This window comes from Ornithodoros turicata, unplaced genomic scaffold (genome assembly GCF_037126465.1).
Source record: "Ornithodoros turicata isolate Travis unplaced genomic scaffold, ASM3712646v1 ctg00000746.1, whole genome shotgun sequence".
In the NCBI taxonomy this organism is placed as follows: domain Eukaryota; kingdom Metazoa; phylum Arthropoda; class Arachnida; order Ixodida; family Argasidae; genus Ornithodoros; species Ornithodoros turicata.
Genome location: NW_026999400.1, coordinates 2,207,791 through 2,231,429, shown reverse-complemented (window position 1 = coordinate 2,231,429; position 23,639 = coordinate 2,207,791). Strand labels below are relative to the sequence as shown.

General features: G+C 46.1%; 1 protein-coding gene and 1 long non-coding RNA gene across 3 annotated transcripts in view; one reads left to right on the top strand and one right to left on the bottom strand.

Annotated features, from left to right (window-relative positions):
* Positions 1–23,639, bottom strand: part of LOC135374804 (uncharacterized) — a 40,900-nt gene that overhangs the window by 11,976 nt on the left and 5,285 nt on the right. For both annotated transcript variants that reach the window (XR_010417119.1, XR_010417120.1), the window contains exons 2-3: positions 9,325–9,424; positions 7,686–7,770 (exon numbers count right to left, since the gene is read on the bottom strand). This is a non-coding gene — a long non-coding RNA (uncharacterized LOC135374804). The remainder of the gene's footprint in view (positions 1–7,685; positions 7,771–9,324; positions 9,425–23,639) is intronic.
* Positions 14,659–15,569, top strand: LOC135374784 (uncharacterized). Its single transcript, XM_064607714.1, is given in 5 exon segments — positions 14,659–14,796; positions 14,798–14,905; positions 14,908–14,984; positions 14,986–15,193; positions 15,195–15,569. Coding segments are annotated over 5 exon segments (906 nt in total).

Below are 23,639 nucleotides of genomic sequence, written 5' to 3'. Positions count from 1 at the left end.
AGTTGCGACGTAAGCGAAAGCCACCTTGTGATTATGTCGAGGACTATCCAAATTTCGAGATGTTCACGTCGCCAAGTGATAGTAATGCGAAAAGAAATAAAAATAAAAGGGAAAAGAAAAAAGAAATTGGGATGCGAGTCGGGAATTTATGCACAACAGTGAGCGTTTTTGCAATGCAGTTTCTCATTCTTTTTGTTGCTATGTCGTTTCACAGCTGTCGCTTTCGAATTTCGAATATTAATTCAGCTGCAAAAAATAAACGAAACAAAACTTCAAATTTTCGCCAGAAAAATTCACTCCGAAAAACACATTTCCGAATATAGGAAGAAATAAACTCCGAAAAGCAGGAACTTTTGTTATTGGCGAGAGAGACCGGCCTATGGGTAGCGCTGCGGGCGCTTCAGATAGTGGGGAGTAGAGCCCTGAGTAGAGGCCTGCACGGGCCGACCTTTCCGGGCCCGACCCGGCTCTGGCGCATCGAAAAATGGCCCAGCCCGACCCCATGGCCCAGTGGATAGAGCCCGGCCCGGCCCGGTGACTCAGCGCGTAGATCCCGGCCTAGTATTTCCAGACGTGACGTACGCGTTTCTAGCGCTTATCACACTAATTTATAAGTAAATTAATAGGAGAAGATACGGCCACAAACATACAAGAACTGTCGATTTGACACCACAGCAGCACGAGAGCAAATTAAATCCAGGACGCACGCGGGCAAGCGCGTTACCGTTACACTACCAAGTTTTTGTGGATGTAGAGGATGCCGTCGACAAACTCGTCCCAATCCTTACCCCTCTCACCAAGCTTTGCGAACGTGTTTGTGAAATACGTGAGGAGTCAGGAGCACTTTGAGAATGTTACAGAGGGTCGAATCATACGCATAATGCAGTGTCCCTTGCTTGTTTTTGCAAATACTATGCACCGGAATGACGCAAGCACGTGATGATATGAGCTAATAGTCCTTGATTGCGTGAGATTAGCTGCGTGACCCGACCGAGCCTGACTCTCGGAAACTTGTTTGTTCTCGGATGTATGTTCTCGGAAACATGGCCCCGCCCGCCGTGTTGGCTTCTTCTGTCGGCCCGGCCCCGGCCCGGCCCGGCCCGGCCCGGAGCACACATACAATAACAAGCCCGGCACGGACCGCGAGCCGGGTCGGGCTCGGACCCGTGCAGGGCTCTAGTGGAGATGGCGCGTTAGATCCGCGTAGTGTTCGAAGCGATTGTCGAAAAATTGTCCGTTGTTGCTGTGTTCCACGTGATAGAGAGTCGTTCTGAGGCTGAAACACGCAAAAGACGGACACAACAAAGCATCAAGGTACCTCAAAACACTAAATATAGAAAGATGGCAGACGTTGAAAGAGCCAATCGTAGCGATGGGGCGTTCTTTGGAGCGATACATATTGCACTGAACCCGGAATTAGCTTTCATGCCTTCTCGAAGGACAAGAAACGACAAAAAGTTCGGTGCGCCAAACTCAGGACTGGGAAACAGCTCACGAAATATGCGATGATGTGTAAGGGCGGGGTCCCATAGGTTTATGCGAGCAGCAGCAGAAGCAAAGCAGCAGCGGTGCGGCAGCAGCAACACGGCAACATGGCAGCAGAGCTCTCTGCTGCCGCTGCTCTGCTGCTGGAGGCGTCCCATAGCTTCGTTTTGTATTAGCGGCAGCAGCGGCTTAGGAAACACAAAACGTGTTGGCAACTGTAGCATTGTTTACATTTCGCACATTTCGAAGGCGTACGCAGCAGCTAAGCCTTTTAGTACACACACCTAGGAACGCAATCCTAGGTGAAAGGCGTTTGTGTGAGAGATATGTTGTGGATTTGTAGCTCATAAGTGGACTTTGAGATGAGTGTGGTGGTGGTCTGAGCCCCGTATTACCTCTTCGTTGATGTGTAGTCAGTTTCGTGACGTTCAACGCAGGTTCGTCCCACTGTTGTGCAGAACAGTCTTGCTGTGTTGTGTGGAGATTCTTCTACGGGATTTTGTCGTATAAACATCGCCTCGTTACTAGTATTCGATATTTTGATTTACTGTGACTTGTCAAATGCATATGTTGCTCTTAGTGAAATAAAATTGAAAATTGAAATAAATATAAATAACGAAAACAAAGGCCCCTTCTGCTAGTCTTCTGCCTTCTGCGTGTTTTCACAAGGAACGGGTTCGTGATCTATCTCTATCGAACTTTTTTTGTTGTCTGAACATTGTCTATCTCTATCTAACCCTTTTCAAGGGTCAGTATCATTTACAACAACCTAGCTCGCAAGTCGTCGACCCTCATAAGAAATGTGGTTGGTATGGTTTTCACACAGCATGGACGTGAAAGTAATTTGCTTGTACGTTATCAGGTCAAGGTATTAGGTTGTCAGGTACGTTCCAGGAAACAAGAGAACATGTTAGCTAACTCTGGTACACAGCTTACGTATCACGTAGGTTCGGTCGAACACTTTATTGGACTTTATGAACTGAATTATGTCCTGACAGCGCACTTCACGAAGTCCCGATGATTGAGCACTCGCTCCAAACTACTGGCAATCACGAGCGTGTCCAGGTCTTCCGAAACAAATCACAGAATAACCAGACACAAACCTTCTGCCGTCACTCACCGCCCTGCTAGCCCTAAACACCGTCGAACGAAAACAATACCAACCAACCTCCTCATTGGCTTGCGAGACCGGCTGCTCGGGCTGCAGGGCAACAGGGCAGCACAGCAACCAAAAATTCGGATACGGGAGCAGCAGGGAATTTCTGCAGCTCGGCAGCGCTGTTGCTCTCCTTTTGTATCCACATTTAGCATTACATCAGGTTTGCGGGACCGCAATACAGGTTCTCCTAGCGGTCCTACCAAATAACTTGTACACACTGATGGATCAATAAAATAAATCTCTCTCTCTCTCGCCCAGTGCTGTGGGACCGCTCGTGTCGCTGCAGCTCTGCTGCTCCGCTGCTGTTGCTCTGATGCTGCTGCTCAAATCGAGGCTATGGGACCCCGCCTTGACGAACACCTTACCAACGAACATTTCAGGACAGTAAAGGAAAACAACACAGATACGGGTCGTCGTAGAAATTCTGAGATCATCTGATCTTACTCAATTGCTACTATTTGCACGATGGCAAGTAACTGTCCTGAGGCTGAAACAGACGAACACAACAAAAGCCTTTCAAAGGAGAGATCGGTAATCCAGAACTCCGTCGCTGTCTTGCTTTTTCGACGACTGCCATATTTCAATTGTCATTATTAGGTTTACATTCGACGGATGCTTGTGACAACAGCAGTCCCAACGCGAAACTCAGTCGTTTATCTATAGAATCTCAAGCACGGAGGGGTGTTGCAAAAATATGGCGGGGGGGGGGGTCATTATTCTAGTTACGTCATATACAGCTTATTGCTGACTTGTGTCTTAAGGTGAAATAGCAAGGGCACCTCCCGTAGGTGGTACACCGGTAAAAGAAGTTAGGTGGTATTGCCGACCATTTGGGGGTGTAGGGGGGTTCGACTAAATCACTGGTGCAACCTTCTGGTTCTTCCGCACGACTGCATAGCAAGTTGCCGCAACACCAAGTGCCTGATAGAATTTATCGTACTGATGGGTTTTCTCATATAACCTCATTTTATGCTCGTGTTATGTATAGGTTGCCGTCGGATGGCACCTCTCGTACAGTTACACAGTGTAATCAGCCTGCACTGTTTTTTTATAAGGATCATTCGGGAGACGTGCACAGCAGCTACATATTTCTCCGGTACTAGTGAAGTGGAGGCTAACTGAATAGGGGGCACTGAGGAGCCCGGACATACGGAGAACACTGCACGTTACAATCGATAATGAGACCTGCCGCCTGGAGCTGCTGTGCCCAACGTGCTCCATTACAGTGAAAAATGAAAGGGGCAATGGACAAGGTTTCGAGGAATGCATTGAGAGGAGGAATAACCACGGTCACCGTGATGCACGTACGCAAAGTACCTAGCAAACAAACGCCACTATGTTAAAACTTCCGTACTGTGAAAAGGACGCGTTATTCTTGCTCACGACAAAATAGCAATTCGTATGTCCACTGTATAGCGTCTTACCTCTCACAGAACGTTCATTTTTCTGTTACCATGTTGTTGGTACCAAAGACCACAAATCAGAGGGAACGCACCAAACGTAAAGCATGTAATGCGAATTGCGCGCCGATCCACACTGTTGACGGTTTCCGCTAAACGCCGCGTGGTGGCGGTATGATATATTCTCCTCCAGAGCCGTTTATAGAGAGAGTTTGGCCATTAGGAGGAGCTTAACTTAATGCGCGCCATGCGACGTCACGGCTGAACGACCTCCCTCGCAGGGTGTTGGAGTGAACCGAAATCCAGAACCGAAAACCGAACCCCCCCCCCCCCCCCCCGCTATTTTGGTGCGAACCGGAACGGAATCGAAACCGTACACGTTTTTTTCGCTCAGGAGGGAAACCGAAAAATTTATTCAAAACATCGCCTATTTGGACTATGAATAGGCGAATGAAACTGACGCCGTGCGTTCTGAAGTCATGTCATGGATACTTTACGAGGGTTACGGTTACGGTGGAATGTATGTCGGTATACTGTGACCCTTAGGCTCCCTTTGTAGCATTTTATTGTTCGCGCAAATAGACTTAGAGGTACATGTGACCGGTTGTGACTCTCTATACCAATGTGCCGTAGTGTTCGTTTTAATTTCATCCGCACAAACTCTCCTGAACCCTCCTGCGACCCAAGGGGGCTGCGTAACGGCTTCTCTGTCCTATCGATAATGTCGCGCAACGCGTCACTTGTTTGAAAGCAGCAAAGTTGAATACATTTACGTATCCGCGAGGGCAGGCGCGTTCGAACTGGCGCCTCTTTTGTGGACAGGACACGAAGAAAAGAAAACGGAGCCGTCGAGCGCATTTGTGAGTAAAGGTGTTCCTCGATTTGCGTTGTACACGTGCGGTGGTGCTTGCTGGCTAGGAAGCAGCAACAGACATTCGGATGGGACGCGATCGCACCAATCCAGCTAGAGAGTACTTTACGTATGACGTCGCGACAAAGAAGTCCGTCTGTGTCATGCGCTTCAAGAAAGGAGAACGCCTATTTGAACAGACAGTCACCTACACGAACCAGGAGCTACCAATTTCATTGCTGCCTATTAATATTAAATACCATGTATGCGGAATAAAGGGGGTTACATTTTGCAACATTTTTTTTTCTGGGAATGAATATGCACACCAGAAGCAGAACCGGTTAAAACCGGTATGAACCGTTATTTTTTTGCTCCGAAGCAGAACCGGTACCGGACCTATTATGATAGGACCGGAACGAAAACCGGAACGGAAAACGTTTCGGTCTGGACGTTTCGGATTATTATTAAATGAATGTGTTGCCTGTCGGCATGCCACCAAACTTCATTTTTCACAGTGGGACCTTCCTTCGTGCTCTCTCTACTTTTGGTCTGGCAGACCTTTCCCTCTAATAAAAGTATACTCCCCCCCCCCCTCTCTATACTTGTAGTGCCGCATGGCACAGGCGATTTCCACATTACTTATACTTTGCTAGATGTGGAAACAGGAGATTACATCACAAAAACAATGTAAGTAATTTGGCCTAGAAGAACAGTGTCTGTTCGAAATATAGCGGCTCAGTTAAGTGCACTTGTGCTGCAGAGTGGGACAGGTGCAAGATGCTGGGGGACTTGTAGAGAGCGAAATAACCCGTGTTTTCTTGTACTTTCGTTTTAGTATTTTTTTCGTATTGTCGCCCCCCCCCCCCCCTAATTGCGCCTTTAAGGGGCCTTCTCTTTCCGCCGTATTCTCGGTCCATCCTTTACAGAAGTCTACAAAAGAAAACACAGAAAAATAAGAGATCTGTTTTTTTTTTGCTTTTTTCTGTCGGGAACTGACGGCGAAGCCAACATTTGGTATACCTTCAGAATGCTTTAGCACAAAATCGGTTCAGAAATCCCGAGAGCTACCGTTGAGATGCACATCTGGAAGCCAGAGTGCTCCACAAACATTGACGTTGTTGAACCCTGCAATGAAATATAGCAGAGCATGACCGTTGAAAGCAACGCTGGTCAGTCTTCTGAATGGGTCATAAACATATCCGAGCCAGTCTTTTACGCGTCCGGTCGATTGACTCAGGGGCGACACAGAGGGGGCTCCACCAGGACATTACGGTGTGTCTCAGTAGACACACAGTAGAAAAAGAAGACTTCCGTGCCTTTTTTGAAGAGATCAGACATACTGCAATAGTCTTTCGAATTAAAACAGCAGAGGAGTAGTCCTGCGTTCGCTCACGTAATATATTAAAGGAACGGTCTCGTTCATACCATTCGATTCCGAAACTATGACGCCGTTGTATTCCTCGCTGATCACTGACGATGATACCGACAACACACACGAATTAATGGCGTATCTTTTGTGTAATTCGATTAAACGCACCGCAAGAGCAGACGCCTGGTGTTGAGAGGACAGTGGAAGTTTCTATCTGGGAATTTTAGAAAACGTCAGCATGAAACCGATCTATGAGTAAACGATATTAACGACCTTGGGCTTTTTTGCATAACCCGTACGAAGCCGATGAGCTCGGTAACGATACCAGTTCTGTGCGCATTGCCCCCCGATTCGCCCTTCAGACGTACGTCACCATGTCGTTACAACCAAAGTGTCGAACCGAAACGCTTTTCGGTTAGTTCCGGGTTCGGCTATAAAAATTCAGTTCCGGTTCAGCTCCGGAGTTCACATATATCGGTTAAAATTAACCGGTTCAGACCCGGTTCGAGGTTGTAATATGCTAAAAAATTAGAGGTAGCCACTGAGAATGACACAAGATCTGTTAGTTACGTGTTTTATGGCTTTATTTCTATTTTTCGACCAACAGGACCCCCTTTCACCCCTTCCCCTAGCAATGTGCCGCCAATATAGGCAGGCTGACCGCTGGAATCCCCCACATCACTCACCACCACACACCATCCCGAACCGAATCGGTAACCGAAATTTTTAGATCGGTTCGGTTCCGGTTCAGCTCCAAGATGGCGCTAGTATTTATGGCTCAGTTCCGGTTCAGTTCCAGCTAAAAATTTACGGTTAACTCCGGTTTCAGTTCCGGTTCAATTCGATGCTCTGGTTTAATCGCTGGAGCTTCCTCTGCTTAAGGGTGAATGCTAATCTATAAATCTCGTTAGTTTCGTATCTAAACCCTGTTCGGGAGAGAAAATTGACCATACATGGGCGCCGCCAGGATTTTTCTCCGGGGGGAGGGGAGGGGGGGGTTCACGGTACGCGATCACCATCTAATTCTGTGCGTCGACAGCGCCCTCAACTACATTGCCTTGGCTCAGACACCCTACGTTTCTGTAACGTGGAGAAAAAAAAAAGAAAAGAAAAAGGATTATAATTTGTGATGGTATTGCAAGGGCAATGTTTACTTGCTGAAACCAGGGGAGAGGAACACTGCCCCTTTGTCCCCACCCCCTACCCCCCGTGACGGTGCCCCTGACGACATAGACTGGAAATGAACGTCATACGTTGTAGTACTAGTTTCATGCAGCCATTTTTTGAAGTCGACTCTCCTTTTAATGCGTGAACAAGCACGATAACAGATGCTCAATCAGCTAACCCCACGCTAAAGATCATGCTTTCATAAGTCTACATGTCGTATAAGTCTCACTGAAACGCATTCTCAGATGAACTTACCGGCGAGAAATCCAGCGATATGGAGGAGTGGAGAACCTCAGACTGCAATCCTCCGACATGGCACCGTTCTTCTGCTATAGGCGCACTAGAAGAGAAGCCTTCTGTTGGAATAACTGCAGCTCCTAACTTGAGATTTTTTTCATCGAGTTGAGATCATCGTAGCCAGGATGATCAATCGCTGATACGTCTAATGAACCAAAGGAGTGGCACTTGCCACGAAAGGTACGTGATACGTGAAGGGCGCCTCTTAACGGCTTCGTGTGACGTGTAAGCAATTAAGCTCCCGGAAGGATCGGATGACCTTTGCGCTGACAAGATTACTCGGCGAGGAGCTTGTCTCCAATAATCGGTTTCTACTAGCAAGTTCCTAGCTGGCATCATGATGAGAAACATAATCACCGTAATTCACGTACCTACTAGAAATCGTAAACACGATATGCTAATTCGTATATTCTAAGTTTCGAATATATCCACAACAGTCGTATAGGGTGTTTTCACATGACGTCAAACGAACGCGTTTGGCCCGCCATGGTGGTGATCTCTTTTTCAGCGCAGCTGCCGAGATTATTTAGCATTTGCTCGAAAACGAAGCCTTGAACGGTGTGTTTAAATCCGGTACCGTCCGTACCCTTCTTTTATCCCGAAGACACTTCGTCATTGTATTTCTACAGTTGTCGCATTGAAAAGTAGCGCAGTTTATCGTCTTTCAATGCAACTAGCAGGCAAAGTGACCACCAGTGGGAGGAGCATACCAGCATGCCACGTCACAATGTGACGTAGGTGAAAACTCCCTATTAGTCCTGAACGGAAACACGTGGTCGCACTATTACCGTCCTTAATTGGCTGAAAAGAATCGCTTCACTTAAACGGAAATTACTTCCGCTCGAAGAACGCGCTTCGACGTGCCGACGTCAAAGCTTCCTTCGGTTCCTTTGAGGCTTTTCTCCCTGGGTGACGAAAGGCAAAGGAGCGTATGTCAAGCGGAGCGGAAGGGGAGGTAAAAGGCTTTCGACCGCGCCGTCTCCCGTTACGGGAAAGCAAACGTTTCCGCTACGATTCATCAGTATTCGCGGCGCTTTTCGCGGTCGATCTGTAGGCGAGAGAATTGTCGTGGACACCCACGTCGTCCAAGTTGACGCTGGAATTGATTGATATGGGAATCGATGCCTGGGTGGCAGCCTAAACCTATACTCGTACATGAATGTATTCGCTGCATCTGAAACTACATATTCTTTGGGCTGTGAAAACTCGAAGCAGAAGGGAATGTAGCGCTGTGGTGTTTATGACAGGCGTAATGTAGCCTACGCTACCTCGGGTTCCTGGGCCTGAATAAATATTGCCTAACACGAAACTTTGTAGCTCATACTAAAGCGCCAAGGACTATATAGTGCTGTTCAGATTTGACTTCTGCTTCGTCCACCGCATCCTCATCCAATGTATATGCGTGTTTGTGTGTGTGACTTCTGCTATGATGGAAACACTATTCCTCACGTTATGAAAAGGGACGTCGCTGCGGAACTGTGACAGTTTTCGCAACGTACTCGTGCAGGAGCGAAGTCTCAAGCGTCTTGTCAAGCGACAAAAAAAAAAAAAAAAAAAAAAAAAGAAAAGAAGAAGAGAGAACGAGTTTGTCACTTACGGAATGAACTCCCGATGGTAGCTCAACCTCTCATCTTGATAATAGTGCGGATACCTTTAGAGCTCCAGAAAGGAGATTTGTGGATGAATTATGACACAAGCTGCGAGATTCAGACGTCAAAATTCAAACCATTACACCTCGACAACTAAACATGTTAACTATACCATTTTGCACAGGGTAGCTTGCGATACCGTTCTCATAACACGTGGAAATAGAAGCCTCAAATCGGGAGCCGCGGATACTTTGAAGGGGAGACTGTTCTACTGTGTGCCTAGTAAATGAACAGTCTCGTGCTCCATTTACTTTTCATTTATCACTCGACTTACCACTCACAGTAGAAGGGTATTTCTTTGAAATATCGGCAGTTTCCCGACTTCAGGCTTCAGCTTCAATCCATACCTTCTCTGGATTTCCCACTTTTACACATTCTCATATGTTCTTATCATCTGCGAAACATTTCTGATCGCTACGGTTTTCTTTGGTCAAATAGTAAGATGTAATTTCTTAGCTATGTTTCGCACAAAAGGCATTCGAAGTTGTATCACTTTCTCTTATACGCACAATGCATGGAACGGTATCGCGGTTTCCAATTACCCCACACAGTTGGTCAGTTTCGATATTGCTGCATCCAACACAGTAATTAGCTTTATTTACGCTATCCGATAAGATGACGCTATATTGCAAGAATGTGTTCCGCAATGTCTCCTCCTCCATGGTATAGTTGAGTCGCAACGCAGAAGGACTACATGCACGGTGAACCATCAATTACTTGACTGCCTCTCGGGCATTTTATCCGTCGGACAAGGGCTCCATTAAAGCTCGGTTAATTGAGTTCTGTTTCGACTTTTATTCTTGGCTCTGTTAGACGCGTAAAACACGTTTTTCTTTCTTCTTTTTTGCTTCACAAAAAGAGCAGGAGGAAAGAGAAGAGAAAGCGTTAAAATGTGAACAGTTTGGAATGACGTACGAAACATTGCTACGTTTGCCGTGAGTATTAAAGGTACTCGTAGCAAACGTACAAGGGGTATACCAGTTAAATGCAACACGTTACAGTAACTATGTAAGTTTTCGGCAAGCTGTAACATATCTTGATTCTTTTGAACTCCGATAAGAAAAGCTCACTTTGTCGCTGTGAACATTCGATGCACTTTTGCATCAATAGAGAGTTTTAGCGTATCGTACGCTATCGCCTTTGCGTACGTAGGGGATAGCGTAGTGGTTCTGCGCAGTGCGCAAAGGCGATAGCGTACGATCCACTAAAACTCATTAATAACATAACTTTCCCTTTTTTCCCTTTCCCTTTTTTCCTTTCTTTTCTGAATAACGCGTCCTGGAGTAGTCAGTCCCGAGTGGCTCGGAACTAACATCTCCATTTTTCCTTTTACAAATCAAATCAAACATAACTTTTGCGAGGTATTTACCGGATGGATGGATGGAAGCAGAAAAAAAAAAAGACTACGGATGTCGCACCATCTTAACATCCAGGAACTTACCGTCTTTGATGAACACCACGAGCTCTTTAGTACTGCTACAGGAGTATTCCTCTATCTCATCACCTGTAAGCCATTATCTCACGTTTTTTTTTTAGTTCACCCACAAAGAAAAATAAATACTGGAAATACTAACATCTCAACAAGCACGAATGTTGATGTGGATCATCCAAGTTATACGTATCTGTTGTCAGCCGTCTCTCTTCACCGCGTTATTCTCTCTCTTTCACGAACAGCTACTGGAGTTGTTTTCTAACGACGTTTTTTTCAATCTTCCCGCGGTGTCGCCCTCCTTTTCCTATGATATGTCGTTCGTCCATCAGGTGTTACCCCAGGACGCGATATCCCAGCATACACATAGTTGGCTTCTGAAATTGGAAGACCTTCTTTCATTTTCCGGGCGAAAACAGACATGAGGAGCTGAACAATGTTATCTTTTCATCGTGTCCCCTGCCAGGAGAGCGCGGAAATTAATGTTATTTTTGAAACTGCCGGAAAAGTGACCCCATGCAAGAAGGCGCTGTATTGCGTCGGTCAAGCGCACAGTGGCCGAAAGATAAATTCTGTTTTTCTCCGGCAATGTCGGGAGTTTCAGAACTTGTCGTAACTAAACAAAACGTCATGACGTAAGAGCACTGTGTCCGCGCGTTCGTACACTGTCGTAAGCTGTCGTTATGAATGGAACCGGCTAGTGGTTTGTGCGTAGCCGTTGCGTTTCGGATTAAGAAGCAGCGTTATTGATTCAGCGAATCCTATATTGCCTATCACGGAGAAAGGATGATAACAGACGCTTAATTGCGAGGCACTGTTAGCCACCAAGTGCAGCTTACTGTTCGAAGTACCCATCTCCTAGTAAATTAGTGTTACCTACTGACATTGATATGAAGTGCCGGCGAATAGCGATGTGGGCAGATCTCATTTTAGGCCAGTTTGAAATGGACGTCCATCCTTTTCTACTTTGTACATGTGGTGCTTTCTCCCCCGGCACCTATATATCACGTTTTCCAGTATCGCAAGGCTTAGAAATCTCCATGTAACATTGTTGGGTGTCTCTTGTTATACGCTTGCGCTGCAGTCAGAAAGAGCCGAATAGCTGAGAAAATATAATTAAAACGTCTAAGCGAGAGTATGACGAGTGTTTTCCTTTCACCCGCATTTAAGGATACGACGAATATTACTGCAGCTCTAGCAATCAATATCTCGATCAATATGTGTGCTATTGCGCAGCAAAACTGAAATTCTTCATACAGTGTCTCCCTTCAGGAGTATGGCTAGGGGCCACTCTTCCTCGAAGCTCTATTACGTCACCTTATACTCGCTAGTTCCTCAGCTGTATTACATCACCAAGTTGTGTCCAAGTGTGTCCAAGTTGTGTACGCAAACTATATTTGACATCTCACGATGTCGAGATTTGAGAGAGTTCGAGATTTTGTCGTAAGTCTGTCATGACGAAAGGTGGACATGTAAAAGTGAGGAAGTAGACGATATTATTTCGTTACCATGATTCACAAATGCTTGTTGTTCGTTTTTTATTGTCTAGCGACAAACGTTTAGTGAAACTCAAGGAGACTGCCATCAGATGGTGTCCACCACCCACGACCTTGTACCGTACTTCATTTCCTCTGGTGTTCCCCTCTGGTTTGCGGACTTCGCGTCACCTTTAATTTTCTGCGTCCCGTACTTCAGCTTCTTTTCTTCTTTCTGAAACTGTTTGCGTTGTCTTTTCATTACACTTACCACTGAGGTATCAGACTTCGTTTTTGTTTTTTTGTATTTCACGATTATACACACGTGGCCAGCGCAGCTGATGTGTCATGCCTCTTAATCGTATAGACTGCATGATGTACGTTGGACGTCCTTGTGTAGCATATGCAGTGATCCACAACCTTCGTCAAGGGCGCCTACGACAAAGACTGTGGAAAAACTGCATACGCTACACAAGGATATTGTTCATCTGGCGTCAGGTAACGCGCGTTGTCTCACGCCTAATGAACAATATCCTTGTGCAGCGTAGCATTTGTAAATTATGGTAACGAAATCATCCCATGTACTTCCTTCTGTGTCGTGAATGGCACCCGCGTATAGCCTCACTCGTACATGCCCACCTTTCGTCATGACAGGTTTACGACATAATCTCAAACTCTTTCGAATCTCGACATCATGAGATGTGAAATATAGTTTGTAGACATATCTTGGTGGTATAATACAGGCGGAGGAACTATTGATTAAGGTGACATAATAGAGCTTCGAGGGAGAGTGACCCTTGGCCATACTCTTGAAGGGAGCCACTGAGCGAAGAATTACAGGTTTGCTGCGCAATAGCACACGTATTGATCTAGACTACTGATTGATAGAGGTGCAGTAATATCCTCCGTATCCTTAAACGCGGGTAAAAGGAAAATACTCTTAATCTCGTTTAGAGAAGAACGAACGTTTTAAGAACGAGCTACGAAATTTTGCCGTCGTCCTACTGGAAACTACACGTACCCAAGACGACTCCGTCTCGCACAGGAGCTGCAGTATTCCTTGGGCGAAGAAGCGTTCCATCGATCGACTAGACGCCTGACATATATTTTTAGATGTATACGGGCCACTTCTCTATATCACGAAGCAAGCCAAGGATTCATCGTAATGAAGTCTTATCAAGAACAAAATTAGGTTTTCCCTCCCAACAGAAAATTGACTGGAAGGAGCAGCAATGTTTTCCAGCGAGATACTTTTTGCCACATTGTCGGCGTTGTTTGCCTTTTATTTACAGGTAAGACAAGGAGATTCTTTTAAAGTAGACACTGCTGGGGCTGCCAGAGGCACCTGCTGATGGCGTCGAAGCGAGGCGCTCTTGAAAGGAAGACTGTATGCGTTTGCCAGGAAACGTCCGTGTAGCCAAAGCTAGGACAGCATCGTCTCACCCAGAAGCTGGACGGTGTTTGAACAGATTTTTCGGACAGTTTGTTGGAGGAATTATACGAGGTTCTTATGACGTTTCCAAGTGCCTGTTGGGTTGCGATAGGAAAGTGTGTAAGTGGCTGTCTAAAGTGTATAAACGATGAAAGTGTAAAGTTACGCGAGCAGCTTCTGGCTGTGCGCCGGGCGCATTAGGTGGATCCGGCATCGGGACACATCTGTTTATTTGCAGAGGCTCTTGCAAAGTTCTGGATGCGCTGAAGGGCCGTTCAAATAAATCACGTTGTCCCAACGTGAAGGAAGCGAGCGAAAAAAGTAGAACTGTACACTGTAAACAAAGATGAGGAAGGAGTAAGGTGTACTGCCATTCTTTGTCATTTAGCGATCTACTGCATCAGCACTGCATTGTGGTCTACAGTTAGCCAGACTGTTGACGTTTCTCTATCAAAGTACCCTAGCGCGTGCTCAGAGCTGAACTCTTTAGAGAAGAAAAGGGCAGCAAGCAAAAGCGCGCAGGTTAAACACCACGTTGCACTACACCTTATTGAACAACGCGAGCATTTTAAAAAAGTGTAGAGCGAGCGAGGTCATCACGTGGTCCATGTTAAAAAAAATACGTTGAAGGCGACGCCCTCCCCACATGTGGCATACTCCTTGTCGAGATAGCAGGCGTACCTATCGCCATCGACATCTGCAAGCCAAAGAGAGAGAGAGAGTCAAAGCCAGACTCTCAGGTGTAGCTCACTTTTTGATCATATGTGTTCTGACATGCCTTAGTAGTCGATAAGCATATTTTCTGACGTGGTGTCAGACGCGTGATTAGAGCAAGAAGACAGAAGACTTTGTGGAGAAACAGTGTGACGGCAAAGAATTGCGAAGAAACAAAGAGGACGCCGGAAAAGACAGGCAAGAAAATACGCAAGCGTCAATCTCGGAAACAATGACCGAGGGCGGTTCGAAAACTCCTAAGCCCCTCGACGTGTCGTTGCAGTCTGCGAACACATGGGACAATTGGCCACAGAGTTATGAGTGGCATGCCACTGCTATCCAACTGCTCAAGAAACGCCCAGAAGTCCCCAGAAGTTGCTAACTTAATGATAGTTATCGGCAGAGATGCGCAAAACGTTTTCAGAACGCTTCCCCTCTCTGAAGAAGACAAGAAGAAACTGGAAGTAGTGGAAACAAAGGATTCAAGGAACACTTCACGCCAAAAATAAGTCACGCCCACGAAAGATACAAGTTTAATGAAATGAAAAAGAAACGTTCAAGACGTGTTCCTCACTGCCGCACGACTCCAAGCAAAGAAATCCCAGTTCGGTGATCTGACAGATGAGCTACTCAGAGACCGCATCACCGTTGGAATCACTAATGACGATGTCAGAGAAAAACTACTGGGCGATCCGACGATCGATCTACAGAAAGCTGTGAACACGTGCAGAACAAGTGAACAAGCATCTTAACAGCTCAAGAAAATACAAAAAATCAACAACGAAAGTTGTTGATGCCATCACGAAGAAAACTAAAATAACGCAAAAAAATGGCCACAGTGACAACGGATCAAACGTGAAAGAAGGCAGGAACAAGAAAAGCATGTACGTTTTGTGGAAAGTTCCACCTAGAGAATGTCCAGCATTTCGCAAAACATGCAACAAATGCAAGAAAGCAGGACACTTCGCAGCCGTGTGCCGATCAAGCAGGAACATAGTACAACATAATGTCCACACGGTTGATGACCAACAGAACGCAGAGAGAGACATATGTGTCAGAGCTGAAGACAAGGCAATGCGACAAGAAGAAAGCCAGTTTAAATGTGGAACCAAGGTCATGATAAACTTGGACACTGGTGCCTAATGTAGCGTCCTCCCAAACAAGACAGTGTGAGCAATGGGGTTACAGGTCTTCCAAAGAGCTGTGAGGAGTATCTCATCCTATGTTCCTGTGATAGGAGAAGCAAGAGAGACATGCACTGTACAAGGACAGCCATCCTCATTTCCCCATCCCCATTTTTTCTTCTTCTATCACGTCACATCCTATCAAAAGGCCAGCCGGCAGACCTGAATTTCCTCGGTTTGGACTCAGAGTCACGCCGGTTCCGGGTCGAAACGCTTGCGAAATTCTCAACTTGGTAAGAAGAGTGCACACTATTCAGACAAGAGTGCATACTGTTGTGGCAAGAGGACGATGAAATATTTCAAGGCACGGGATGCATCAAAACCTTTGTGTATGACCCTGACATAAAAGAAGAAGCAAGCAAGAGTGTGGTGAACAGGCCACCAAGGAAATGCGATAATGGAAGGAGTTAAACAGGAACGCTCAAGTATGGCCAAGAAAGGAATTGTTGAAAAGATCTCAGAACCTACACCATTTTACAATGACGTGACAGAAAAACAGAAAGGAAAGATAATGATCTGCCTTGACTCAGTAGAACTCACTTCGGCTCTAATAAGACGCAATTGTCCACTCAAGGTCCTGGAGGAAATTGTCCCCCACCTCAGAGGAGCCAAGCGGTTTACTCTCCTAGATCTAAAGAAGGGATTCTGGCAAATGAAGGTGTCGAAACGCACAAAGAAGTATCTGGCTTTCAGCACGCCCTGGGGCAAACACTGCCTCAAGAGAGTCCCATTTGTCATAGCGACAGCGCCAGAAGTTTTCCAACAAGTGGTTAGCAGAATCCTAGAAGGCATGCCAAACAGTCAGTTCCGTAGATGACATCCTGGTGTATGCAGAAACAAGCGAAAAGCTACAAGAATACACACAAAACGTCTTCGAAGCATTGAAAACAGCCGGAGCAAAGCTCAACAGAGACAAATGTGCCTTCGACAGTGACTCAGTCAAGTTTCCTGGTCATGCAGTAACTGCAGAAGGACTAAAGATTGATAAAGGCAAATAGTTGCTATTGACCCGATCAGTGAGTCAAAGAACAAGACTAAACTACGAAGACTGCTAGGTACGATACAGAACCTAAAAAGTTTGTGTTGAACCTGTTCGTACCTGCGATCTTCTGGTGCCGTCGACCCATTAATAATGAGGAAAAGGTAGTTGCAGAGTGGATTCCAGCATGGTTCGCAAAGGGACGGAGACTGAGTTAAAGAATGACAGCTGATGAGACGACCTCCAATTTTCGGTTAGAGAACCGGAACCAGTCACAACGTGCTAACTACCCACTCATCAACGTATCAAGGCCTCGCTAGGAGACACAGGGACATGCACTCAACCTTGGCACGTTGCCAGTCACACCTACATTCATATTCACTTAAGCGTCACAATGCCGCAGTGAGAACTTCGAAGTTCCAACTGGGCGAAGTATGCTTCTGCGGAAGTCAAACCGAGGAAGTCACACGGTGGCAGTGTTTTCGCTGGCCGTAATAGGCGATTTAAAAGGATACGCGCGCCCCAAAGCGCGCGCGCATGGGAGCATGGGAAGACACTGCTCTGTCATCTGCTTCGGTTATGGTTTACCCCGGCAGACGCTTCCGCTGCGCACACCGGGAATGTTGTTGTCGTTCTTCTACCTCCGCTTCTGGTCGTCCCGTAGTGCTACAGGTGGCGCTTTATCTTTGAAGCGTGATTGTGGGCACGCTTGTCCCATCCCATCCCATCCTGTCCTTGTCCTACAGTTGGCAATACGACAGTTGGCATTACAAGGTCTATGTACCCAAAGCTAGTGGACAACGTTGTAACTTGGGTCACGATATTGATAATCAAGGGGATGAGGTGGTACTAAGCATCAGTATACCGTTTCTCCATTGTTGGTCTCTGGGATTTGTTCTATGATTCTGTCGAGAAGTTTCTTGTTGTGAGCCTGTTATCCTCTCGGAAGCGGACTAGGCTTGGCGGGTGGGAATCGCCCACGATAGATGTCGTTGCTCTGTCGACCATTGAGGCTATGTAGCGCTACCTCCTATTATTTTCTCACAGCCCTGATCCCATTGCATTTTTAAGAAACTATAATTGGTGTCGTAACGGTGACATGTGATGAACGTCAGTGAGGTACGAGGTTCTACCGTGGTTAGCACGCTTTAAATACAATGATGCAACAAAACGTAGACAAAGAAAGATAAAGAGCGAATAATTCATCCGCTCTAATCCTTGTTCACCGACTTGATAAGGGTCAGTCTCACATCGAAGCTCTTTCATGTCCCCTTACTCACTAATTCCTCCGCCCTATTACTGTAGAAGTGTTTTTTTTTCGCGCGGAATTAGTTTTCGCGTTTTTCGCGCACACCTCCAACATCGCGAATTTAAGTTCCCGCGAATAACTCCTGCCATATGAGGGCGAAAATCGTTCGGCGTTCGACGCTATACCGCGACTACCTGATACTTTCTACTCCATATAGCATAGGCAGTATAAGCAAGCGCAGAAGATTGTTTTATCCCATCGGGCAAGATGAAAAGAAATGAAAATTCATCATGCTTTTGTTACTCCTATAAACGCTTTGCACTATACATGCAATATACCACTATACCACGAAGCCAGAACATGCCTTTCCCCGCATTCTCAAAACCAGCTTGAATGATAGTACCACATCTCAACCGAACTGGTCAGTGCCCCGAGTGATAATTAATAAGAACTGCTAAAATAAACTGGCTAACTTGCACACAGCCAGTAGTATGGCCTCCTACAGGGTCCCTAAAGGCCATTTGACAGGACCTTTCCTCCTATCTCTGTGAGGAGAAGAAAGGAATAGACCTAGAATGCCGCAATCCACGTGAACAACGGATGTCTTAGTACGTGCCGAAGTATGCCCGAGTATTGACGGCGGCACGATATGCAAGAGCAAAGCACTCCCGGAAACCTGTGTCGCGAATTTAAGTTCTCGCGAATCAATCCTCAAAGCAGCTCTGCTCGAAAACGCGAAAATATTTTCCACGCGGAAAAAACCACTTCTACAGTATATCGCCTAGATGTCTTTGTCACTTTGTCAGCGAGCTATATTTCAACTTTGATGAAGTGGAGATTCGACAGGGTCCGAGATTTTGTCGGAAGACTGTGTGTTCTGCGATCATCTAAAGATCCAGTCGCGACGTAGCAATTGGCAAAAACACCCGAACGTAGTACACATACAGGAGGTTTCCTAACGAAGTGACAGTTACGACCTCTAGGCGACTCCAGAAGAAAGAGAAATGTGCCTTGGACTCCTGTCATCGGAGCCAATATTGATAGCGGTCGGCTAAGGGGGTATCTCGTTGGAACGCCAATAGCAGCCATTAGGTGGGTTCCTCTCGCCTATTAGCACGGTCGCTGACAAGACACACACTCCACACTCGCCCATTACCGTCCCGTGTAAATAGAGATACTGCACAGGACAAGAACACACTCTTTCTTCGTCTTTACCTTCGTTCGTCATCTGAGGCACGTTCAGTTTTCTTTTTTTCTAGTTAACACTGCGAAGCTAAGCTCGTGCCATTTCTACTCCTGTTGTTCGTAGTTGGGCGGTGAACGCTCTCGTTTTTTAGCAACGACTACATAGCGCGGTGTAATTGCAAAACTTTTTTTTGCAACAAGACGTGGACAGCAGGAAGGAGGGGGGGACAGGGGGGTTAGTATGCGTCCTGAGCCGACTTCAGGGGGAACTGTGCCAACATTCGTCTGGAAAGTCTTCGGAAAACCCAGGGAAAACCTCAGACAGCACAGTCGGTGACAGGATTCGAACCCGTGTCACCTCCCAGTCTCGGCGTGGAAAGCGATCATCCTAACCACTACGCCACGGGAGCTGGTCATTGCAAAACTCAAATATGATTGCAATACATGTTGGACGGATGGATGGTTGAATACATCCAGGAAAAATGTGGAGATGGTAGTACCACAAATATGTATCCGACTATACTCCATTCTGCTCAGACACCACTTGGGATTGTAGGAGAAATGAAGATAGAAGATCCAAATGGTCAACAAGTAAGGTAAAAGAAAAGGCAAAGGAACAGTAAGATTACTGTAGCACCACTGTGCGAAAATATGAAGTGACGAGACCGAATGAAACGTTTAGACTGGTGCGTGGACGTAGTGGAGTAGAAACTGAATGAGTTCCACTGTTCTTCACTGAGGTCCTCGCGCTCTAGAACTTGGTGCCCGGCTCGGTGTTTCAGAAATATATCACTAGGGCGCTAAACACTCGTTGCTTTACTACTTCTGATTGATTGATTGATTGATTTGTAGAAGAAAAAAAAATGGAGATGTTAGTTTCGAGCCACTTTACTATTTCTTCAGTTTAACAAAATCAATCATGCCATTTCACTTGTGCATTACGGAACAATGAAGTCCGATTGATTGATTTGTAAAAGAAAAAAAAAAATGAAGTGCGAAGAACTGCGTTCCCAACTGCTTTTCATCTGGCGTAAGAACCGACTATTGAAATTTCCTGTTTTTTTTCTGTCTTAACAAATGCATCCATTTTGCCCCTTCTCTTGCGCGTAATATTCCCCCTCGCCAAAAGCGGCAACAAGTAATACAGTGAACCCTCGTTATTATGACCCCCGTTAATCTGACATTCAGGCTGTATGACCGAATTCCTGGGGAACGGTTTCTTCGCCATGTAAAATCTCCCCGTTAATATGACATTCCGCTTATCGGACTATGACCGAGATTTTTGGGCACTACTGGGGTCATGTATTATCCTCCCGTTATTATGACAGGGTCAGGCGCCCCTTAGAGTGGCTGCTTAAGTTGCTCATGAACAAAGTGAAACCGTTAAAGTGGGGCGCAAAGGATTAGGGTGACTCCAGGCGTTGTTGACCTCGAGATTACAAATACCTCTTCTCGGATTGCTAAAGTAAGAAAAACCATAAAAGACAGTGACCGCCGGTCACTACGAAAGAGGCCAGTGAAGCACTGAAGGTTGCTTTATTGTTTTTTGAGCAACACAATATGACATTCATAATGTTCGTGTGATTGATAGCACTCTTGTCCAGTTATAAAAGCTGATCACTGCAAGCTACACCAAGCAGTCATTGCTGACAGATTGTTTTGTTAAATAAAGTGTTGTGCAGCATCATGCGTGCGTTTTGTTCGGCCGTGCATACTCTCTGGTCCCGACCGGACCGCTTTCTCGTTATTATGACAATTCGCTTTATGACCAGAATCTGCGGGAACGGAGGTGGTCATATTAACGAGGGTTCACTGTATATTCAACTGAAGTAGAATCAAACTAGGCACATCATGTGCACTGTATACTAATCGCAAGGCGGATAAAACGAGGTTTGTATCAACAGTGTTACTTTAGGTGCGTGGAAAAGAAAAGGGAGGGTTTAATCAGTCGTAACATGATAGAGGCGTGGACGCCATTTGTCACGCGCGTGCAGCAATACGATTATATCCTTCTCTCTCCCTTTCTGTGCAGAAAGAACGAACTATCTTTAAATCACACGCAATATGAACACTTCAAAAATCCTCGACGCGTGAGTGCTGTCTGGGTGCCTCCAGGAAGTGGGATGTTAAAAACTTACTCTTCGAGGCAAATTGAGCGAGGACTCATTTTAAGAGACACATGCCTCACATTTGCTTTGACGCCTTCCAAACGCTCGGGTTTCAAGGCTTTTTCGCTACGAACACGTGTGGCGTGATTTAAGGTCTTAAATTACGATGTCTGCCGGCGCAAAGGTCGGAACGGCGTCGTTAAAACGCTAAATTTGCGCGACTGCGATTTCGTAAGCGTCTGAATAATAGTGGTGGTTTCAGACTGCTCGTTCCGCCCATATGTCTCCATATTGCAGGGATTTATCCAGATGCCCCCACGGCTCCTTCCCTAGGCCAAAAAGAAAAGTTTGACGACACCCACTCTTTTTTCGTGCACTCCCCTACAGAGGACCTTTGTTATTTCAGTTTTTGACACATATGCAGGGGGGGGGGATATGTTTAATGATAACAAACAAACAAACAAACAAACAAACAAAGAAGAGGAACGAGGGAAAGGTCAGCCAGACAGGGTGTCGGCAGGCATATGCAGGCAATGATTAATAAAGCTGCTCCAACTTTGACGTAACTATGCTAATGACCCTCCTCCACAGGTTTTTACGCCTACTGCACCCTCCATGATTGCGCGGGGGGGGGGGGGAGGAGGTACGTTTATTTGAATGAGTAATGAATAAGGAATGGAAAGGTTAGCCATACATAAGTCGGTAAGTAAAAGTATAAAAGCAATAATAAATAATAAAAATAAATATATAATATATAATATAATAATATATAAAAAATATATTATACGTAATAAAAGTATGAAAGCAACCTGATGCGTAACCATAAGTGACACCTTTCCATCACTGCTCGCTGGAACCAGCACAGCCTGCCAAGAAGTTCAGTTTCCCCGAGGAGCTTGAATATAGCGCTACAGTCACGTCACTGTGTCTGGCACAGCCAAGTAATGTCGACAGTGAGAGTTCGCGATACCCCAGATGAACGAGGCGGTGCTGGAGTGCGGTACGGTGCCTCTTATAGCGTTGGCAGCTGACGAGAAGGTGAAGCGTATCCGCTTCCACATCGCAAGTTCTGCAGATTGGCGCGTACAGTTGGCCCATTTGAAACAAAAACATCGAAATTCGTGCAACGTTCAAGTGCAGCTGGTGGAGTACAGATTCTTCCCTCCGTGATGTACTGTAGAGGACACCGTTGGTCTAAAGTCAGCACTCCTTCGTTTATCTCACCTCGAATCGCCAGGTGTTGCGAGACTATTTCTTTCGAGTAATAAACACGTGCACCACATGGTCCACCTTCGAGTACAATATTGACACAGCACTTTCAAGCGCAACGGAGGTGGTATACGGGACGGCGAAGTACTGACGGGGCGACTTTAGCTAGCCGTGTTCCCAACAGTACGTCCATACAGAACGTGGGGCATCAACGGGTCAGTGGTTTGCAAGAAGGCGTTATTTCTGGCAAAACCCTGCAAAGAGTGGTGTGCTACCAGTACAGAAGTGGTGGATGCTCAGTTGGCGGGCAGAATAGGCTCAGTATCGTGTACTCGTCTTGCCACAAAGTCAGCGCGGTCATTTCCCGATAGGCCTACATGGCTTGGGACCCATTGGAATCTATACATAGTGACCCAGGGACATGAGGTGGTTGTGCACATTAAGAATCGTGGGATCAGGGACTGAAACCGAAACGAATATCGGTTCGGTTGCGGTTCAGTGTCAGAACCTTGAAAGCGGTTTCGATTCCGGGATTCGGCGTTTTAATATTTACGGTTACTGGTAACCAAGCGGTTGAATCGTGTTTTTCTTTTTTTTTTTTGCTTTCTCTAGGATGTGTCTACAGGCTGTGTGGATGTCGGAAAATGAGCCATAAAGTGCATACGGGTAAACATGAACATATTTATCGGTTTCGCTCCGAAAGGATGGTGCAGTGCCGTCTGCCAGGTAGAAGAGAGAGTGGACACTTTCTTTGACGCACTTTGGCCGTTTGCGACATTCCCCGTTAAATAATTTGTTGCGGTCTCTATTATCTCGCGCACATTCATTTCGCTCGTGCTGTAACAAGCTACAAGGGAAGAAAAACTCAATGCGTTCAGCGGTTAAGCAAACGGTTGTGGAAACAAACAACGTGCGAGCTACACAACTCCTGAATGAAAAACATATGACGAAGAGATCTACTTTAACAGACGCACGTACTACGCCACTGGTGAGAGTTGTAAAGCGGTACAAATATCGCATCCACAGTTGTTCGCGTTCACGCATATACCGATTCATATGAACCGGCAACCGAAATCATATCTTTCGGTTCAGGTTACGGTTTCGGTTAATTGCCGATAGTGAATTGCGGTTACGTTCCGGTTCCGGTTCTTAAAAAATTTGGGTTCCAAGCGGTTTTCGGTTCCGTTCCGGTTTTCGGTCCCTGCATGGAATAGACATCACTAATCACTTTAGCAGAGGGTCATCGCTTCCATGGCTGTGTTACTGGTCCGTCAGGATTGTTCAAGCTCTGGAGGTGTA